This window comes from Cyclopterus lumpus, chromosome 22 (assembly GCF_009769545.1).
Source record: "Cyclopterus lumpus isolate fCycLum1 chromosome 22, fCycLum1.pri, whole genome shotgun sequence".
NCBI classification, from domain to species: Eukaryota; Metazoa; Chordata; class Actinopteri; order Perciformes; family Cyclopteridae; genus Cyclopterus; species Cyclopterus lumpus.
In genome coordinates this window covers 18526364-18545646 of record NC_046987.1, presented here as the reverse complement: position 1 = coordinate 18545646, position 19283 = coordinate 18526364, and the positions used below count along the sequence as shown (strand labels likewise).

At 43.0% G+C, this 19283-nt stretch overlaps 1 protein-coding gene across 1 annotated transcript; it reads left to right on the top strand.

The window, feature by feature from the left end:
- Positions 1 to 814: 814 nt before the first annotated feature.
- On the top strand, positions 815 to 18488 carry grm1b (glutamate receptor, metabotropic 1b). Its single transcript, XM_034562628.1, is given in 10 exon segments — positions 815 to 929; positions 932 to 988; positions 1914 to 2699; positions 4347 to 4596; positions 8939 to 9174; positions 12252 to 12498; positions 13726 to 13894; positions 14457 to 14583; positions 16113 to 17040; positions 17648 to 18488. Coding segments are annotated over 10 exon segments (3756 nt in total).
- Positions 18489 to 19283: the final 795 nt, after the last annotated feature.

The window sequence follows — 19283 nt, the reverse complement described above, 5'->3', positions numbered from 1 at the left end:
GTATTTGTATACTATGTGAATTTGAGTAATGATGAGTAAATACAAGTAGTAAATGTCTATTCTCCCATATTTATATATATATATATGTATATTAATTGTCTAGGCACATTTTGTCCACACCTACTCGTAGCACTTTTGATGAGATACAAATGTTTTTTTACATTTTTTTTAAAGAAATTATTATTATCAAAATTATGTTGGAAAAAAAAAAATGCATTTCTATAAGTATATATTTCCATCTATTCTTTTATTCTTTTTTCTCCAATTATCTTTTCATGTTTTTATTTATTTATTTGAATTATGAATACGACAATGATTATTGTCATTACATTTTTTTATTTGTTGACCAAACAACAGTATTTATTTCCATTGACGAATCTAGTTTTATTTATTTTTTTTAAATCATGGCGCAGTACCTGTTATCGGCCACACGGTGGCAGCAGAGCGCGGCGGTGTTTACGGCTGCGGCGGCGAACTGCAAGCGCATCACATCTGTCACTGACAGCCACGACGCAGTGGTCCCAATTACGTGAAGTTTGACCGGTCTCTTTACAGGAGAATAAACAATCTTCCACCTCACATAGATTTGGCGGAGCTATCTTTGCTTTTCAGGTTGCCAGCTCTCCCTTAACCCCCCCCCCCCACACCCCCCTCATCCCCCCATCCTCCCCTCGTAACATGCCATTAATCGGCGTTGCATTGTCTGAAACATCCTCTTGACGTTTAAGGATTGTGTCTCCAAATCAGGGGCACTGCAGTGAGTGTGACCCGCTTTAAAGATGCAGTGAGGAGGAGGAGAAGAAGAGGGCACTTCATGATCAGGAGGGAGAGAGAGAGAGAGAGAGAGAGAGAGAGAGAGAGAGAGAGAGAGAGAGAGAGAGAGAGAGAGAGTCCCACAGTGTTTTCTCGGCAGAAGAGTCCAGTCTGGCTGCTTCAGAGGAGACACACACACCGCTATGTCCCGAATCGCCTGCTGCAGGTAGGTCACGTCATGCCACTTATTAGCTGCCTTGCAGCCCCAGACTAGTTCACTGGACACGTCAGCGTTGTCTTGGTCTGCTCTGTTAATTAAGCTTCGCCCTTTAATTGGGATGCACGTGCATAAAGGTGGGTGACGATGTTGAAAATGTGTCTGTGGAGCCGAGGACGTGTGGCGTCAGCTGTCTGACGGGGGTAAACAGGATATAAGTGAGGCACGTCCCGGCGTCCTTGTTGTTGCTCTCAGGGGTAAAAGTTGAAGAAACAGTCGCAGGTTGAAATAAACCAGCTGAGAGACGCAGGAGCTGTCCGTGGTGCTGAAACTCAAACCGGTGCCCTAGAGATAACTTATACCTCTCAGAGCTAGAACTTAGTGTCCTTAAAGATTGTCTTGTATGATTACTGCTGATATCATTTGTTTTAGGTTGCACCCTGTAGATCACCGCGTACTTTAATGCAACAGGACTCCAATAACTTTTTCTTTTTGCATGTTTTTTTAATGTAATTTGTACGTACAATATAGTTCCTCAATATGTTCATTGGTTGACGTTCATGTGTTAATTGTGATAGAAGACAAGGGAGGTGTTGTGACTTTTAACATGTTTAGATTTGTGTGTGTGTGTGTGTGTGTGTGGCGGCCCAGTGACACAATGGTTAGATAAGTCACATGAATGGATTCTTTTTAATATCAATTAATCTTAATTAATTAGACTTTATGTTTATTCTTGTATCAGAGGATAGGAAAAATGAAGGAGAACAAAAGCTATTCAAATGATTTGTTTTGTCCGACCCACAGTGTAAAACACAAAGATATTCATGTTTATTATCATCGATAACAAAGAAAAGCATTAAATCCATTGTTTACATGTGATAAACTGGATTTGATGCTCCTCGTCTCTCATACAGGTGCACAATCTGAAGGAGCAGCAGCTGAGTTCATTTCCATTCCATCCAAACGTGGATTGATGGACCTCCGTTATGGCAAAGTGGACATGATTCTACATTCAGCAGCTGTGGCACAATGTCGAATATGATTTACCTGACTGCCATCAGCATTTTACTGTTTGAGACGTTCGCGTTGTCCAGAGGAAAGTATGAGAGGTCGGCGGTGCCGAACTCCGCCTCCCGCCTGGTGGCGAGGATGGACGGGGACATTATAATCGGGGCCCTCTTCTCCGTCCACCACCAACCGTCGGCGGAGAAGGTGGCGGAGAGGAAATGCGGAGAGGTCCGCGAGCAGTACGGCATCCAGAGAGTGGAGGCCATGTTCCACGCCTTGGACCGGATTAACTCGGACCCCGACCTGTTGCCCAACATCACCCTGGGCTGCGAGATCAGGGACTCCTGCTGGCATTCTTCGGTGGCTCTGGAGCAGAGCATCGAGTTCATACGAGACTCCCTCATCTCCATCCGGGACGACGAGGACGGCTCCAGGTGGTGCATCGAGGGGGTTCCCTCCAGTCAGCCGCCGCCGACCAAGAAGCCCATCGCGGGGGTCATCGGGCCCGGCTCCAGCTCCGTCGCCATTCAAGTTCAAAACCTCCTGCAGCTGTTCAACATCCCGCAGATCGCCTACTCTGCGACGAGTATCGACCTCAGCGACAAGACGTTGTTCAAGTACTTCCTCAGGGTGGTGCCCTCCGACACGCTGCAGGCCAGGGCCCTCCTGGACATCGTCAAACGGTACAACTGGACCTACGTGTCCGCCGTGCACACGGAGGGTAAGACGCCTTTCGATTTGGTATGGCTCTTAAAAGTTCAGGGGACAGATTAAATAAGACAATTGCCAAAATTCAAGCGGCGAAAGAAATCCTACAACTTTAAGTCTGTGTCAAGCTCCAGAAACACAGGCTCCCACATCTCCCATGATGCAACTCTCTAGCCCCTCTTTCTTTGACCCCTCGCTGCCACCCACATCTAGTTTTTGACATTATGCAATTGTTTTTTCACACGCTCAGTAACACCCCATCGACAAGGGAACTAAACTTCAGGTGTACAATCAAAGGCGCCACCCCCCTTTAAAGGAGCTGATTTAACATTCGGATCATTAATTTAGCATAAAACACCTTTTTGCGATGTACATATAGAGCTGCTCCTGCTTTTAGTGCATGAATCCAGTCTTGGTGGTGTTATTTTCTCTGGTTTCACTGCAAACAGGAAACTAAAGACAACACGGTCCATCTTAGGACCTCATGGCAGCTCATAAGCGTCTCTGCGAGCTCAGTTTAATCAATGTTCTGTTTTGTTGTGAATGACGTTTGTTCGACTAATGTTTTAACAGCAGGCGGCTGCAGACAGTTGTGTACTCCTTTGTGTGGCTCATCTACATAATATTTGCATGAATTGAGGTTCAATTTTAGAGGATGAAAGAGGAAATGGCGTTCCCTGAGCTCTTTTGTTATGCATCAAAGTCCACGGAGACCGATTGCATCTAGACACAACGTGCTTTTCGTTTCTCTTCATCCTCAGTTTGACTTTGTTGCTCCTGCAGGTATCAGCAAACTGTCGCAGCTGGAGCTTGAAAACAAATCATCCATCCAGTTTTAGTACTTTTTCATGCAAAGTAGACACAAATTCAGTTGTTTTCAGGATTTTAAATGTTAAAATTTGCTGCTTTCCTCTGTTTTTATCAGCACGTAAACTGACAATACCTGGGTTTTGGATTGTTGGTCAATCAAAAGCAACAATTTAAAGCTTTTACCTTGTGATGGACATTTTTTGGGGGGGATTTTCTGACATTGTAGAGACAAAACAATGAATACCTGCATTTGATTTTCTATGTAGTTCTTAATTATCAGCTCAGGGTGAAAAGGTCATCTTTCCACACAATGTTGTTTCTCACACTTTTGCATAATATACAACACTGTGTCGTACACATTGTAATTTACATTAACATTTGATTTACTGAGAAATACATTTCGAAAAGCATATGAATTATAAAAATTTAGATTCCACCCACAGAGCAAGAGCACACTGTGAGATACTTAACAGCTGATAAGTATCCAAGTAAAACCTGCCAAGCCCTTTTTTTATTGACCGTGATAAAGATCTGTGTGTGCTTTTTGGCAAATTTAATCGATGAATGATGCCAGAATTCAGCCTAAATCCCTCGAGGTTCATCGTTGACGGTGAAGAGCGCTCCCCTCACCCTCAGATGTTGCTGCTGAGGTCACTGTAACCCGGCTTGTTCTAGTTGTTCTGCTCCGGGGGACACGGCGGACCACTTGAGACCTAAAAGAAGAGACGTGTCGTCTCAGCGAGCTGCCCTTGACTCATTTTGAGTTTAAAAAAAACAAACAAAAAAAAACCAAGAAGAAGGAAACCCATCGATTCTTTCCCGAATGACGGCCTCCTCTCGTCTTCCTCAGGTAACTACGGCGAGAGCGGGATGGAGGTGTTCAAGGAGCTCGCCTCGCAGGACGGCCTCTGCGTCGCCCACTCTGACAAGATCTACAGCAACGCCGAGGAGAGGCACTTCGACCGGCTGCTGAGGAAGCTGCGCGAGCGTCTGCCCAAAGCCCGGGTGGTCGTCTGCTTCTGTGAAGGCATGACGGTCCGAGGGCTGCTCATGGCCATGAGGCGGCTCGGCGTAGCCGGAGAGTTCGTCCTCATTGGCAGGTTTGTTCCACGGGACTTCCTGTTTGGTTCCGTCAGGGTTTTTTTTGAAGAGTTTGAAGTGTCTTTTAAGAAGATTTTAATGGCCGACTCACAATAATCACAATAATAATTTTTGGAGAATTAAACAGAAACAGCAATGTGTGCCACATGGATTAATAACGTGTGCGTCAATGATGAAGATGAGTGTAGTTGACAATATCAATCTCAACAATCGAGGTCCGTTTAGCTGTTCTGGAGCTTTCCATCATATCATGTATCTCGGTAGACGGAGGTTGCTGAATTGTTGTTTCTTCTGAGCAGTTTAAGGACTTTTCGTAAAAAATCTGTGGCATTTGAATTTACTCAAATACATTTAAAAAATATAATAGAAATGTCCTTATAGGTATGAATACTATCTAACTGTGTTTGGCTTTGTTTTGAAAAATCAAACAATCAGACTCTTAAAAAAACAAACATAACCCAATGCCGTTACGACTTGTACAATTTCATAAAGCTTAACCTCAAAGGAGAGAAAAGAGATGTAACTTTATGTGAAATTGTTATGTAATTGTTATGTATACAGCTGCCGTACCACGTCGGAAGGAGTGCAAATATAAAGAGCGTAAATGAAAATATAAATAAACCAATATACAATACAAACGAGAGTAACGGTAAGGATCATAAGTTATCAGCTCATAACTCAAGTTTGCTAATAGCTGCGAGAGCTGATTTTATTGTTGCTCAAAATCTTTCTATCTATCTCGCTGGTTTTGAAAATCCATGTTGAACCGAAATCTTTTAGACTTCTCGCCAACATGAGACTGTAATCCTTTAGTTTCCCAAAATAAATCCAGTACGTTGTTTCACATTTACTGCTGTTTTAAAGATCTATGTATGTATGTATATATATATATATATATATATATATATATATATTGACCTTGGAAGGTCTGTTAAGTAGCTGTTTTTGAGCTTTCCATCGTGCTGTATGAGTAAATAATTATTGTATCCCCGTAACTAAAAATTATAATTTTTTTTTGCTCATGACTTCAGCTAATTGTGCCTCACTTTTTGACATGATATTTGGGGAGTTAATGAAGATAATTGTAGTTGACAAGACAATCTTACCAGAGGGCCCTTTCAGTAGCCTTTTTGGAGCTTTCTGTCGTATCACATGAGTTGAGATTTCCATTTTTTTCTGAGCACCCAAAGGACTTTCCCTCCAGAAAAGTTGAGATTGAAGATACATTTTTTTTTGTCCTTGGAAACCAAAAGTGAACTAAACATTTTTAACTTTAAGGTTAATTTCGTAGCTTTTGAGTATACTTTCGTTAAGTCACATGCCGGGAGAGTTCGAAGTGATTTACAAATTGCACAATAGATTAGATAACAATGATTTAAACGCATTCAAAGGTGAAATAGTACCATTTGAGGAAAAATACGGATGTCGCTCAGGATGGAAAGTTCACACGGAACCGAAAAATATTATTTTTCTCCTTCTGGGAGTGGAGTTCCTCTGAAAGCAGGAGACGCTTTGAGTCGGGCTCAGAGATGAATAATGCATCCACGGCAGCTCCCTCTCCCTGTCAGATCACAGGCAGGATGGGCTAATATGGGACAGCACCTCCAGCATGAGCTGGGGAATGAAGAGCGGTGAACATCAAAAGCTCGCATCAGCACTTACAGCCGAGGAGTCTCAGCTCACCTCGAGTCCTGTTAGGAGGAGAGAGCATGCGGTACCTGGAAATAGGCCACGATTTTTAAAAAAAGCCGCGGGGTTCATTTACCGAGAGCGGTTCCATTCATTCGTGTCTTCTTTAATCACGGAGGCTTGATGAGAGGGAGTCCAAAAAAGAAGAAGAAAAAAAAACCTTCTTCTCAACCCAAATGTGTGAAGAAAAAATAGAGAGTTTAAACTTGTTTCAACCCTTTCACTGCAAAGTCTCCACGGAAGATAAGGAGGGCGTGAGTTGTTTTTATTCTGGGTCAAGGAAGACGATGCTGAAAACTCGTCAGCCATCTTTGCTCGTGTGCAGGATGAAAGAAATGGCCGCTCTCACATCTCAAAAACAACAGACGACTCGTTTCCCATCAACCTCTCCAGTGAACAGATCAGTTTTCATGATCCTCGTCGTCCTCGTTCATTTAACGAAATGCAATTCCTACTTCTTCTTTTTCTTCTTCTCGATAAACGTCTTTTGTGACGATGAAACGGGGCTCCTGAATGTGGAGATGCACAACAGTGTGCGTGTGTGTGTGTGTGTGTGTGTGTTGACGTCAGGGCTGTAGGTGTTTGGCACTCAGAGTGTCGGACTGCAGGGAGTGTGATGCTGAGAAGCAGATGGCCAGGTACCGTTGATACGGTCACACCGGACCGCCATTGTCCGTTTATTCTTCACGTGCCAGACGAAAGACAAACGTGCTGTTGGCTTTCGGCTTTTCTTTGGCCAAATATGGGGCTTTGTTTGTTTTTTTGGAGGTTGATAACTGATATTTTTTGCTCTGTGGATGAAGTGCAGTATTCCTTATCTTAGAGGCATTCTGTTATGAATACAAAGAAGTGTTGTTTTGGCCTCAAATGTGTGTGTGTGAGTGTGTGTGTGTGTGTGTGTGTGTCTTTGCAGGGTGAAAAAGCAGCTTTTGAGATACTCACATTGTCCGTAGTCTAACACACTCAGCGTGACAATGCTTATAAGTCATTATAGTTGTTGTTTTTTTGTGTTAATGCGTTCCAGTTGTCGCAGCTTATCAGAAGCGATTGCCGCTCTGCACGTTTTGTGGCCAGACAACAGTTGTGTGTGTGTTTTTTTTATTTTTTTTTATTATCATTCAGTGCGTTGCAGCAATTTTAAGGGCGTTGTTTTTCGGGCCCAATCATCCTTGAAACGAGTGCGATTCGGTAGTTTTCAAAACACACGCATCACGGATTTCATCCCACGCCGCTGAGAAACACTCAAGATGCGTCTCGCAACTCAAATGAAGGGAGTTGTGTTTTTTTTGGGGTGGGGGGGGTCAAACAAAAGCTCATGCATGTCTCATAAGCCGGATCTTTTGTGAACGGTTTAATTGCAGAATTGTGAACTATAAATACAAACTGTGACTATGACACAGAAAAGAATCACCCTGAGGTGTCTCTGTGGGGAACTGGTTTCTCTCTCGGGCAGATTGGGCCGCTTACAGCACTGAGCTGCGATTTCTCACTGGACTTTGTGACCGTGTCTGAGGAGTGGGGAGACTTTTAAAAAAAAGAAGAAGAAAATCTTGTTTCGGGCGAGTACAGAGAGAGCAGCGAGGAGGCTGAAGGGGAAACAGAGTCAGAGGCTCGTTAGTGAGGCCGCATGCAGCTTCAAACACGACGCTGTCACGGGGCTTCTGGAGCTTCACACCAGCCTCACACAACGACTGTTTTCCTTTTCGTGTGAGATGAAAACTACCGTTTGTTACCGTTTTTGTTGTTGTTTTTTTGTGTGGAAATTTGCACGAGGATTCGTAATATTTGACTTCAAATGAAGTGGATGCGACTCTGTTGTTGATCTTGAGGGGAATTGTTGCCCAGAGGTTGGCGTACAAAGTTGGAAGCGAGTGCAAATATGAAAGAGCGGAAATATGAATATCAACAAACAGATATTCAGGATATAAACAATGGCAAAGATATAAACGAGGTTAACAGTACGGAGTATTAGTTGCTCAAATCGCTAATAGCTGTTGGAGCTGGGGTTTAGTCTCTGAAGCCAAAACTTTAAACTTTTCAGAAACTGTTATTCTTGACAATTATGCAGTTTTATGCATTTGATTTTATTTAACTGGTTTTAAAAATCTGTGTGAAACCACAACCAAAATATTAACCTTAATCCTTCTGTTGCAAGTGTGTGCCTCATGTTTTAATATTACATTTGAGTGACAGAGTGACCTCTGAAAACCCCCAAAGGTCATTTTGAACATATTCATATTTACTGAAGGAGTTCCCAGAAGCCTCAAAGACTCTTCTAACCATCTTAGATGAGAATATATTTACTTCCCTGGTTGATTTAAAAAAAAAAAAAAACTGATTGTTTGGCGGAAACAACCAGGACAATTACATTTTGTACAAGAATAATTGTAATGAAAAAATAAATGAATAGAAAGTAACACCATTCTAGAAAAAGACAGCTAATATAATAAGACTTAAAACGTTGGTTGGCATCACATAACGACTTACAGAACATTATTTCCAAAACGTGAGTAAATTCCTTCGGAAAATATGACGCGAATGACCTTCTGGGTTCCTCCGAGGTCACCTGTTTCTTTTCCGAAGTTCAGCCCTGTGACTCATGTGTGAACGTGAACGCGATCTACCATCTACGACTTGTTTCTCTCCCCGCAGCGACGGCTGGGCCGACCGGGTCGAGGTGGTGGAGGGATACGAGCAGGAGGCCGTGGGCGGCATCACCGTGAAGCTGCAGTCCGACGAGGTCTCCTCCTTCGATGACTACTTCCCCAAGCTCAAGCTCAGCTCCAACACCCGCAACCCGTGGTTCCCCGAGTTCTGGCAGTACCGCTTCCAGTGCCGCATTCCCGGACACCCGCTGGAGAACCTGAATTATGCACGAAACTGCTCAGGTACAGCTGAACAACTCCGTCAGCCCGATTGTGACGTTTTTCCTGCAGTTCCTCTGGTGTACGTTATTTTTTTTTCCCTTCACGCCAGCGTGCACATCGGCTTGTCTTGTTTGAACTGTTGTGATGTGCGTGCAATGCCCGGTGGACGAAGCCAAAAGGCCCCCCCCCCACACCCCCCCCGTAAACTGGAACACATCCTTAAATTATGAATTCGACTGCCAGAGGGGGAGATTTCTCTCAAAGTCAAACCAATAACACATTTTTTTTGTTTTTTTTTGTTCATATCGTTCATTTCTGTGACACTCGGCTTCACAGAGGATGATGACCTAGGTAAATTGAATCCTTTTCTTTTACGAAGGAACTAAAAAGTACTTGGTTTCTCGAAAACAATGCTCAACAAGCATGTTTTGCACACTGCTCTTACATATTTATTTTATTCAAATATATATACGTGTATAGATATATTTACGTTTTCAATCTTAATGTACTGTATGCTGTTCAATGCAGTGTTTCTATAACCCTTTTTAAAAATTCTTCATATTGATAAAAAACGTAAATATAAAATGATGCATGCGGCAAAAAAAACAAAACAACATTTTTACTCCTTTTCAGTTCTCTCGAGGTCCTTCACGTGAATTTGTTTTTGTCATCGCATCCTCACTTCCTGCAGTTGTTTTTAATCACGTCTTCCTTTGCAGCGTTTGCACATCATTTACGAGAATAGAGCCTCTCTTCTTTATTACGCACATACCTCAAGCTTCTATTCATATCCCACAAAGCTTCATTTTTTGATAACAGTTATTAGAATACTTATTTGTGCCTCGTAAGTGGAGATAGAGTTATTGCTTGCTGCCCTGTTACCTTCTATTGTTTTTTTTTTTGTATCTTCTTATTGATTTTCTCATTGATTTCTTTGGTGTAGAACTCCAGGACGGTGAGTGAATCCCTCTAAATGGAATCGTAATGCTCCTCACTTTGGCAATATACGTCGAGGTTGACTGATATTAAGGTTTAATCACACGACGTGATCATTCTGCTCGTCTTATCCATCTCTAAACGTACTATTAATCTCAGTGAACCTCTAATATATGAAGCTATTGGGATGTTTGAATTAGTTTTTGTTCTTCTTTCTTACTCTGCAGTGAGAGCCAAACAAAACAAGCCCAATAACATTTGAGTGAGATGGTAACTGGCTGATCCGGCTTGAGTTGCATGTCGCCACGGAACTAGTGAAGCCATATTCTAACGGACGCAAACACGTATACTGCAGTTGCATATTCACATTTTTTGGACGGAGGAGGTTCGGTCGGCTCGCACACCTCATCATCGTCGGCGTCACGACGGAGGCGCCGAGGAGCCGTTAAACTAGGTCATCGCCAGCAATTCCCATCGGACGCTCAGCCGGCTGCTACCCGGCTGACTTCAGTCTGCACACAGGCGCTCGCTGTGCCCCCCCCCCCCAAAACAGTCACTTGATTTATAAACACACGTTGTGAGAAAACACACCGGCAAACGGATGGCGCTCGTAAAACAAAGAAAACGTGTCGGCCTCGTGTGTGTCGCACAGTTAGAGGCAGAAGGACACTCTCAATGACACGTTATGGAACTAGGGATTAGAATATCTCTGCCAAGCCGGAGCGATCCGTCAAACACAATATTATGAGATGTAATAGAAAAATCTTTTTAGTTTAAAAAAAAAAAAAAATCAATTAAAAAACATTGTGTTGGACAAACGTTACAACTTAAAAGTTTTCTTTTGTCCATCTGGCAGTTTGTCGAACACACACACACACACACACACACACACACACACCCTAAAACAACCACACTGTTTACTTTTATTAGTTGAAGAAAAGAAAAATGTACAATTTAAGAAAAACACATTAAGATGAGAACAATTAAATAAATAACGAGAATATTATTTAATAAAACTCTCTCATAAAATAGTTTTCTTTCGAAATTCTGCAAACAAACGTAACTTAACAAGAATGTATTGTCTCCTATTATTTTCTAATAAATTGTAGAAAGATAATTAAAACTCATCTGAGTGGATAACATGAAGAGCTGTGTCATTATTATACCGGCTATGAAGACTGCGGACACAATAATCTTGCTCATGGATTTCCATTCACTTGAATTTAAATTTTTGGGGTTTTATATAAAAGTATTCATGCATCATCAATAAAATATATCAAACCGGAGTCAGAATGAACACCTAATCTTATATATTCCCTTGCAGGGTAAAATCAAGTCACCAGCTGTATCAATCCCCATCAGAGATTACCTTATCACACTCTGCTTTTCATAAAATATGAACCAGGGCGTTTGGGATAACAAGAGCATTAAGAGAAGCTAACCATCATTTTATTCATAAATATGAAAAATATGCTTCACCAGCGTGGTGCTTTTGTAAAAATGTGTGAATTATACTAAACTATACGAGGGTTTTCGAGTGCAATTATTTAGGAGAAAGAAAGATTGAAGGAGTTGTTGCCTTTGACACACTTTACAAGACTTAAGAAAAGAAAAACACATTGAATGCATGACGCAGCTCTTTGACACCAAGTTGACATGTTACTCTACCGACCCGCTCACTCTGCTTCTAGCCTGCTTTACACTGAACTGATAGGGTGTGTTTGAACTTCACACACTGTTTGTGTGTCCTTCGCTCATCGTAGTTTTTATTTATTTATTTTTAAATCTGAGGAGGAATAATACGGAACGACATATATTTCAGACCAACTCCCAATTGAAGCCCGACTCAGGAATGCACAAAACGAAATAGTCTGGCCACGGTAACACGGTTTCTTTGAAGCCGTTCTCTGAGGCCTGCAGTTCTTTTAAAGCACGTCTCCCACCGACGTCGTGTAGCTCGCTGCCTGCATTCGGAGGATACGAACCAAGAATGTATCTGTGAGCACCCTATCACTCCTTTGTAATACATCACGCTAGACACACCTGAACTATTCCGACAACACATAACGTGCTATACCGCTTGCAGCAGTGAAGCGCCTCCCAGTGAGGGCCCGCCGTCGTCCTGGAGACGAGTCCTCACCGCGTGTTTAATGTGTGGGCAGGTTACGAAAGTCTGGAGGACCACTACGTCCAGGACAGCAAGATGGGCTTCGTCATCAACGCCATCTACGCCATGGCCCACGGGCTGCACGACATGCACACGGTGCTGTGCCCGGGTGTCGTGGGGCTCTGTGAGAACATGAAGCCCGTGGACGGCAGCCACCTGCTGGACTTTCTCCTCAAGACGTCCTTCGCGGGGGTTTCCGGGGAGGACATATGGTTTGACGAGAACGGCGACTCGCCCGGGAGGTAAAAACACGCCTTTTTTTTTTTTTTGTGCACAATACTCAGTTGTGGAAGACTTGGCAAAAAAGAAAAATAATAATGATGTGTTTTTGGTTACCTTAGACTGAGACATTTCTAACTATACAAAGAGGGTACTCTTCTCGGAGCCGGCCGCCATGTTTCTACAGAAGCCCAGAACGGACAAATCAAACACTTACTGACATTTTTGGGTTTTTTTTCGTGTGGGCCACCGTAGTTCCTTTCGAAACGCTTCATGTTACAGCCTAATCCTACACACTGGCCCTTTACTTTTTGTAATTTAAACTTTAAATTACAAAAAGTAAAAGTGCTCCTTTTTGCAGAATAGACCATCTCAGAATAGTTTAAATGTCATGAACATTTTTGTTTCAAACAACGTTCAGAATCAGATGAAAGATCAACAATAAAAAGATTACAATCTGTTATCTCTGATAATAAGGTTTACTGAGATTTGAGTTGCTAGATGCTTATAGTTTTTTTGACCTGAAGCATAATATACTCTGTACTCTCTGTACGAAATGTTTTATTAAGTCAATTTGGTGTCTTTATTCTTTGGTGTAAATTTAATTAGCAGTGTTTTCTTGTTGGCAAATTGGAATACTAAGATGTTTTCTTTTCTAAAATAAGCCACATATGAATATACAGCTTCCCAAATTTATTAGACAGCTTCCCAAATAACCTTTCAAGGGCAGATGCTGCTGAAATGACTCCCGTCAGTGCAAATATGATGTGCACAAAGTGGATTACATTTTTTTTTTAAAGGTGGCTTTCAGGGACCGCTTGCAGAGTGTAATGTCCCTATTGTAATGAGAAAAGCAATTGTCTGGCACCTCAGTGATACATACACTGTACTCCAGATAATAATCCTGTTTGTTTTGAACACACATAGCAATAGTTTCAGTCGCTATTCTTCAGCTATTTCCATCGGCGAGCAACTGAAATGGCGTCGTCAGGTGAGTCTGGAAGTGTTTTGAGACTCCAGCGTGGAGTTTTTATTGCAATCCAGAGAGGAAGATATGAAAGACATACCATCAGCTGGTGAAATGATACCTCAGAGACAAGTATTGATCAAGAGCCCTTCAGGCCTCCTGCTGATACAACATGCTGTTTGTGTGCTAAGTGGCCGTAAAACTGCTGTTGTTTCCCCTTTTAAGAATCGATTTAGCGCCGGCGAAACCTTGTTTAACTCGTGGCCTTTCGATCCACCGTCAGGTACGAGATCATGAACTTCCAGCACGTGCAGCCGAGTGTTTATGACTACATCAACATCGGCTCGTGGCACGAGGGCGTGCTCAGTCTGAATGATGAGATGATGCAGATGAACCGCAGTGACATGGTCCGCTCCGTCTGCAGTGAGCCCTGCTCCAGAGGACAGATCAAGGTGAGGGACTCATCCTGCAGCTGCTACCACTACATGTCACCTCTGACCCTCTGGAGTGCAGCTTTGTAGTTCAGTCTTTGCATTGGACTCACTGGTCTTTAAATATTAGGACTACAATGATCTAACTAATGGATTTATTGACATACATAATAAATAATCAGCCATTCTTGAGAACAGATGCTGGGTTGTGAACAAACACATGGGCTGATGTTCATCCTTTTGGTTATAATGACTTTAGAAATGTTCCGTTAATAACTAATAATCCATTAAACACGTTCACTAGTCATTAATAAAGTGTTTTAATCATCAAGTCTAAAGCTTTAAATATAAATGAGATATTAATTAATGTTTTCCAGATTATCTGCAGCTCTTTCCTAGAAATAGAAACGTAACTACTCAAAGAGAGCAACTCAACAGTTATTATGACCGCTTCTGATCTATCTTTAGTTTTGTGTTAAAAAAAACCAGTTATTTAAATATTACAAGCAGCGGGGACACTGAAACAAACGAAGGGTCCAGATGGGCACTTGTTAAAAATGGTTCTAACTCATTTGTTGAGCAGGTGATCAGGAAGGGAGAAGTGAGCTGCTGCTGGATCTGCACCGCCTGTAAGGACAACGAGTTCGTCCAGGACGAGTTCACCTGCAAGGCCTGTGAGCTGGGCTGGTGGCCAGACGAGGAACTGCAGGGTAGGACCCACACTCCTCGCTCTCCATGAACCGACCGCTGTAAACTCTCACCTGCTCTGAGGACTGGAACTGGTTTTCTTTTAGAGTTTGACATTTTGGAAAATATGCATATTAGTTTTTTTCCCCCAAGAGTAAAATGAGAGCATTGATACCACCTTCATATCTGTTTTGTTAAATATAAGGCAACAGCAAGCAGCCAGTTAGCATTGGCTTAGCATTAAGACCCCCTAATGCTCACTCTGTAACATGTTATGCTTGTTTAATTTGTATAACTGGAGTGTTAAAAACAACAACTTGTGGTTTTATAGGGTGCAACTTTCTGGAGGCTCCACTGGTTTAATCCCCCATCCCCCTCCTCCCCCATAAGATCACACATGTTGTTTTTGTTCATTTTCTGTACAAATTAAACAAATGAGATTTGTTATGCTAAGCTAAGCTAATCAGCTGGAGCTTAATATTTACAGATATGATCGTGGTTTCAATCTTTTCATCTAACGCTCAGCACTAAAGTGAATAAACGTATTTCCCAAAATGTCCAACTGTTGCTTTAAATAATTGTTTTATTTATAGTAAATAAAATTTTTCTGCTAAATCCATCCAAGACAATTCGCCTCATCGGATTAAAACTGTACATTTAGATGAATTAAGGTCACGTCAGAGGCCACAATTGATGCTTTCAGAGACAAGAGGAGATTCTTCTCTGTAGAAAGTTTAGTTCCTCCAAGTTTACTCCCCCCCCCCCCCCACACCCCTCCCACCTGAACTCCATACAGATTGTCCTGCTAAGGTTCTTTGCTCCACTATTTCATAAACCTGTCCTGTCCTATTTTCTTTGCTATCCCATGACACACAAGAGCCATTCATCATCTTCACCGTGTCATCCGACAGCAGCCCTACTTCACTTACCACTCTTCTTCTTCTGGCCCACTTTCAAAGGCCTTCTGTGCTGTTCAAAGGCGAGACACTTCCTTAATAGGATCATCCTGCTTCCATGCTGTTTCATAAATATATATATTATTTTTTTTTTTACGACGAGACCTTTAGGTACCTTCATAAACCAGAAAATGTGGCGCACAGGGATGACACAACAATTATTCTTCAACCCTAACCCTGCTGCCGCCCTCCAATAAATAAATAAAACAACATAAATTAGATATTAAAAGTGTGCGCTCAACATGAAGCAGCAATGTGATCTTATTTTGGATTCATGAGGAACGCAGTGATTTACTTTGTCCTGCTGCATTGGCCCCGTCCTCTGCTGGCTGCAGCCCAGCCCCGGCCGTGGCTGAGTAGAAAGGGGTTTATTTATAGTTGCGCTAAAAACCTACTTTGACACTTACTGTATTTTCTCAGGCTGAAATGTATTTGATTAATTTTTTATATGTTTTTACTATGAAGCCCATAAAAAAATCGGAAATCGGAAATCTAAACCACCAAAGCTGATGCCAGAACGTTTAAAGTTTAATGAGCTGCTTTTTAGTACATTTTGGCTGTGTTTACAAATCTTCCATGTTTTTCATCCTCTTCAGGCTGTGAGCCAATTCCCGTGCGCTACCTGGAGTGGAGCAATCCAGAGTCCATCATCCAGGTGGTTTTCTCCTGCCTGGGCATCCTGGTCACGTCATTCGTTGCCTTCATCTTCGTCTTGTTCCGGGACACGCCCGTGGTCAAATCCTCCAGCCGGGAGCTCTGCTACATCATCCTCGCGGGGATCTTCCTGGGCTACCTGTGTCCCTTCACCCTCATCGCCCGACCCACCGTGGCCTCCTGCTACCTCCAGAGGCTGCTCGTCGGACTCTCAGCCGCCATGTGCTACTCCGCCCTGGTCACCAAAACCAACCGCATCGCCCGTATTCTGGCGGGCAGCAAGAAGAAGATTTGCACCAGGAAGCCGAGGTTCATGAGCGCTTGGGCTCAATTGGTCATCGCCTCCATCCTGATCAGCGCCCAGCTCTCCTTGGAGGTTACCCTCATCGTCATGGAGCCTCCTGAACCCATCAAATCCTACCCCAGCATCAAAGAGGTCTTCCTCATCTGCAACACCAGCAACGTGGGCGTCGTGGCCCCACTGGGCTACAACGGCTTGCTGATCATGAGCTGCACCTATTACGCCTTCAAGACCCGCAACGTCCCGGCAAATTTCAACGAGGCCAAATACATCGCCTTCACCATGTACACCACGTGCATAATATGGTTGGCGTTTGTGCCGATCTACTTTGGCAGCAACTACAAGATCATCACCACATCTTTCTCCGTGAGCCTCAGTGTGACGGTGGCTCTGGGCTGCATGTTCACCCCGAAGATGTACATCATCATTGCCAAACCCGAGCGCAACGTGCGCAGCGCGTTCACCACCTCCGATGCCGTGCGCATGCACGTCGGCGACGGCAAGATCGCCTGCCGAAGCAACAGTCTGCTCAACATGTTCAGGAGGAAGAAGAACACTGGAAACGGCAGGTAGGTTCATTAATTGAGTCTGTGAGTCCTGAGGCACCTCGGGGATGCTGGTTTTACTGTAATTCCCTCTCGAAGGGCACCGGATGTCTTACTGTATTTACTTTCATGGGGACACCTGTTGTAAAGTAGGTCAGTGCTCAATTCCCACAGACATTTTAACCTTTGAACTGATGGTAAAAATTAAAACAAGCATCTCTGTGTGCTACAGGATGACCAAATAACATGTAGGACTTTTTTTTTAGAGCTTTTTGTTATCACATAGAATTAAACTCATATCAGCCAAAGCATGAAAGAGAAAAAATAGCAACATAACCTCTTTTTTTGTGTGTTTTCCAGTAATATATAGAAATATTTCCCAATGACATAACGGATGGATGAATTAGATGAAATATTCTGAATTAATTTAAGTTAATTAAAGTCATCGCTATAATCAACACAATGTAAAAACCATGCAGATACCCTGGAATATTACACACAACGCGATTCATACTGTTCATATTTTAAACGACTAGATAATTCTTTTCTGCCATGAACCGAAAATTGCTTTCTGTGTCTCCACTTTTGTGGGTTTCCGGTGAAGTAACAGCCGTCTTTATTTTGTTCGTAGTTCTAATGGAAAGTCTGTGTCATGGTCTGAACCAGGTGCAAGACATCCTCCAAAAGGGGATCATACGTGGCACAGACTGTCAGTGCATGTGAAGAGACAGGAAGCAGGTTCCAATCAGATGGCTGTCATCAAACCCTTAACTAACTCCTACCAAAACAGAGCCCTGGACTTCTCAGACCTCAGCACTAAGACCTTGTACAATGTGGAGGAGGAGGACGAGAGTGACCTGATCAGATACAATCCCCCCATCACTCCCCCCATGATGCCGCACGGGCAGATCCCCGCCTGTGGACTGATGAGAGCCGCGGAGGAGGTGGAGCTCAATGCGCCTCAGCGTCTGCGGCCCAATCGCGTCGTCCCCCAAAACGTCATCGTGGACCACCTGCGGGAGGAGGTGGCGGTTGGTCAATTTAACGGTTACAACCCTGAGCGTAACAGGATTAGCGCGCCGGAGGCCGTGAGCGGCGGCATGCCCGTTTACCACCAGGCCCACCTCGTCCAGCAGGACCTGGACCCGTTCGACGAGGAGCCCACTTCCCCTTCAGAGGAGGACGAGATGGACCGTGAGCGGTTTGGCCTCCTCCACGGCTACATGTACAACAACGCCCAGATTCACAACGAGGAGGACGTGGTTGAGGTCAAATTAGCGTCGGAGGGTTCTTTAGCGTTGGAGGGTTCTCTGGCTTTGATGCCTCCGTCCCCTTTCCGAGATTGCGCCGCTCCTCCAGCGAGCCCCTTTCCCAACTCACCGGTTTCCGAGTCGATCTTGTGCAGCCCTACGCACGTGACATATGCCTCTGTCATCCTCAGAGACTACAAGCAAAGCTCCTCAACTCTGTGAGGGTGCACGCCAAGTATTACCTGTTGTACTATATTTCCAAGTTTCTAATAATGTGTGCCGTATATGCTGATGTAGTATGAGAGAAAAGTCATTCTGTGGTCCGTCAAGTCATTTTTCACTCTATAGCTGTTTCATGATAAGGGTGAAAAACAAGGCGCCGCATTTAAAAAAAAATATTTTAGATGTTGTCTACAATAGCGGACAATTACAAACATATATGTATACGCTAACATAAGCTTTTAGGATACAAAATAGTGTTGTTCTTATGAGACAAACAACCAAGATTCTCTATGTACGTACACACTTTTAATATAAATATATTTATTTGAGAAATGTAGGTGACATAACAAGCAGATGAGTTTGCTGATTTTGAGCAGGGTGACTTAAAGGTGAATATACGTTGTATGTAATGCAAAACAATCTTATTTGTCAACAAAAAAATGTTTTGTGTAACACATTTTGTGCTTTATTAGGAATTAAAATGGAGGTTTGGCATTTTGTAAAATACACTTATTTGCTCTGTTGAAGAGTTAATTGAGATCAATTCCACTAAATCCGATGCTAGCTACAGCTAGCAGCCATTAGCTTAGCTTTGCGTACGGACTGGAGAGAGGGGAAACCGCTAGCCTAGCTCTGTCCAAAGATGACCATTCCTAATCATTTTTACACTTTTCATACAGATTCAACCAACATATCAGGTTCATGTTCTGACCTTTAAACAGAGCGAGGCTAACTGCTTTGTGTCAAGTGTACAGACGTGTGACGGGTAGAAATCCTCTTTTCTAACTTTTGGCA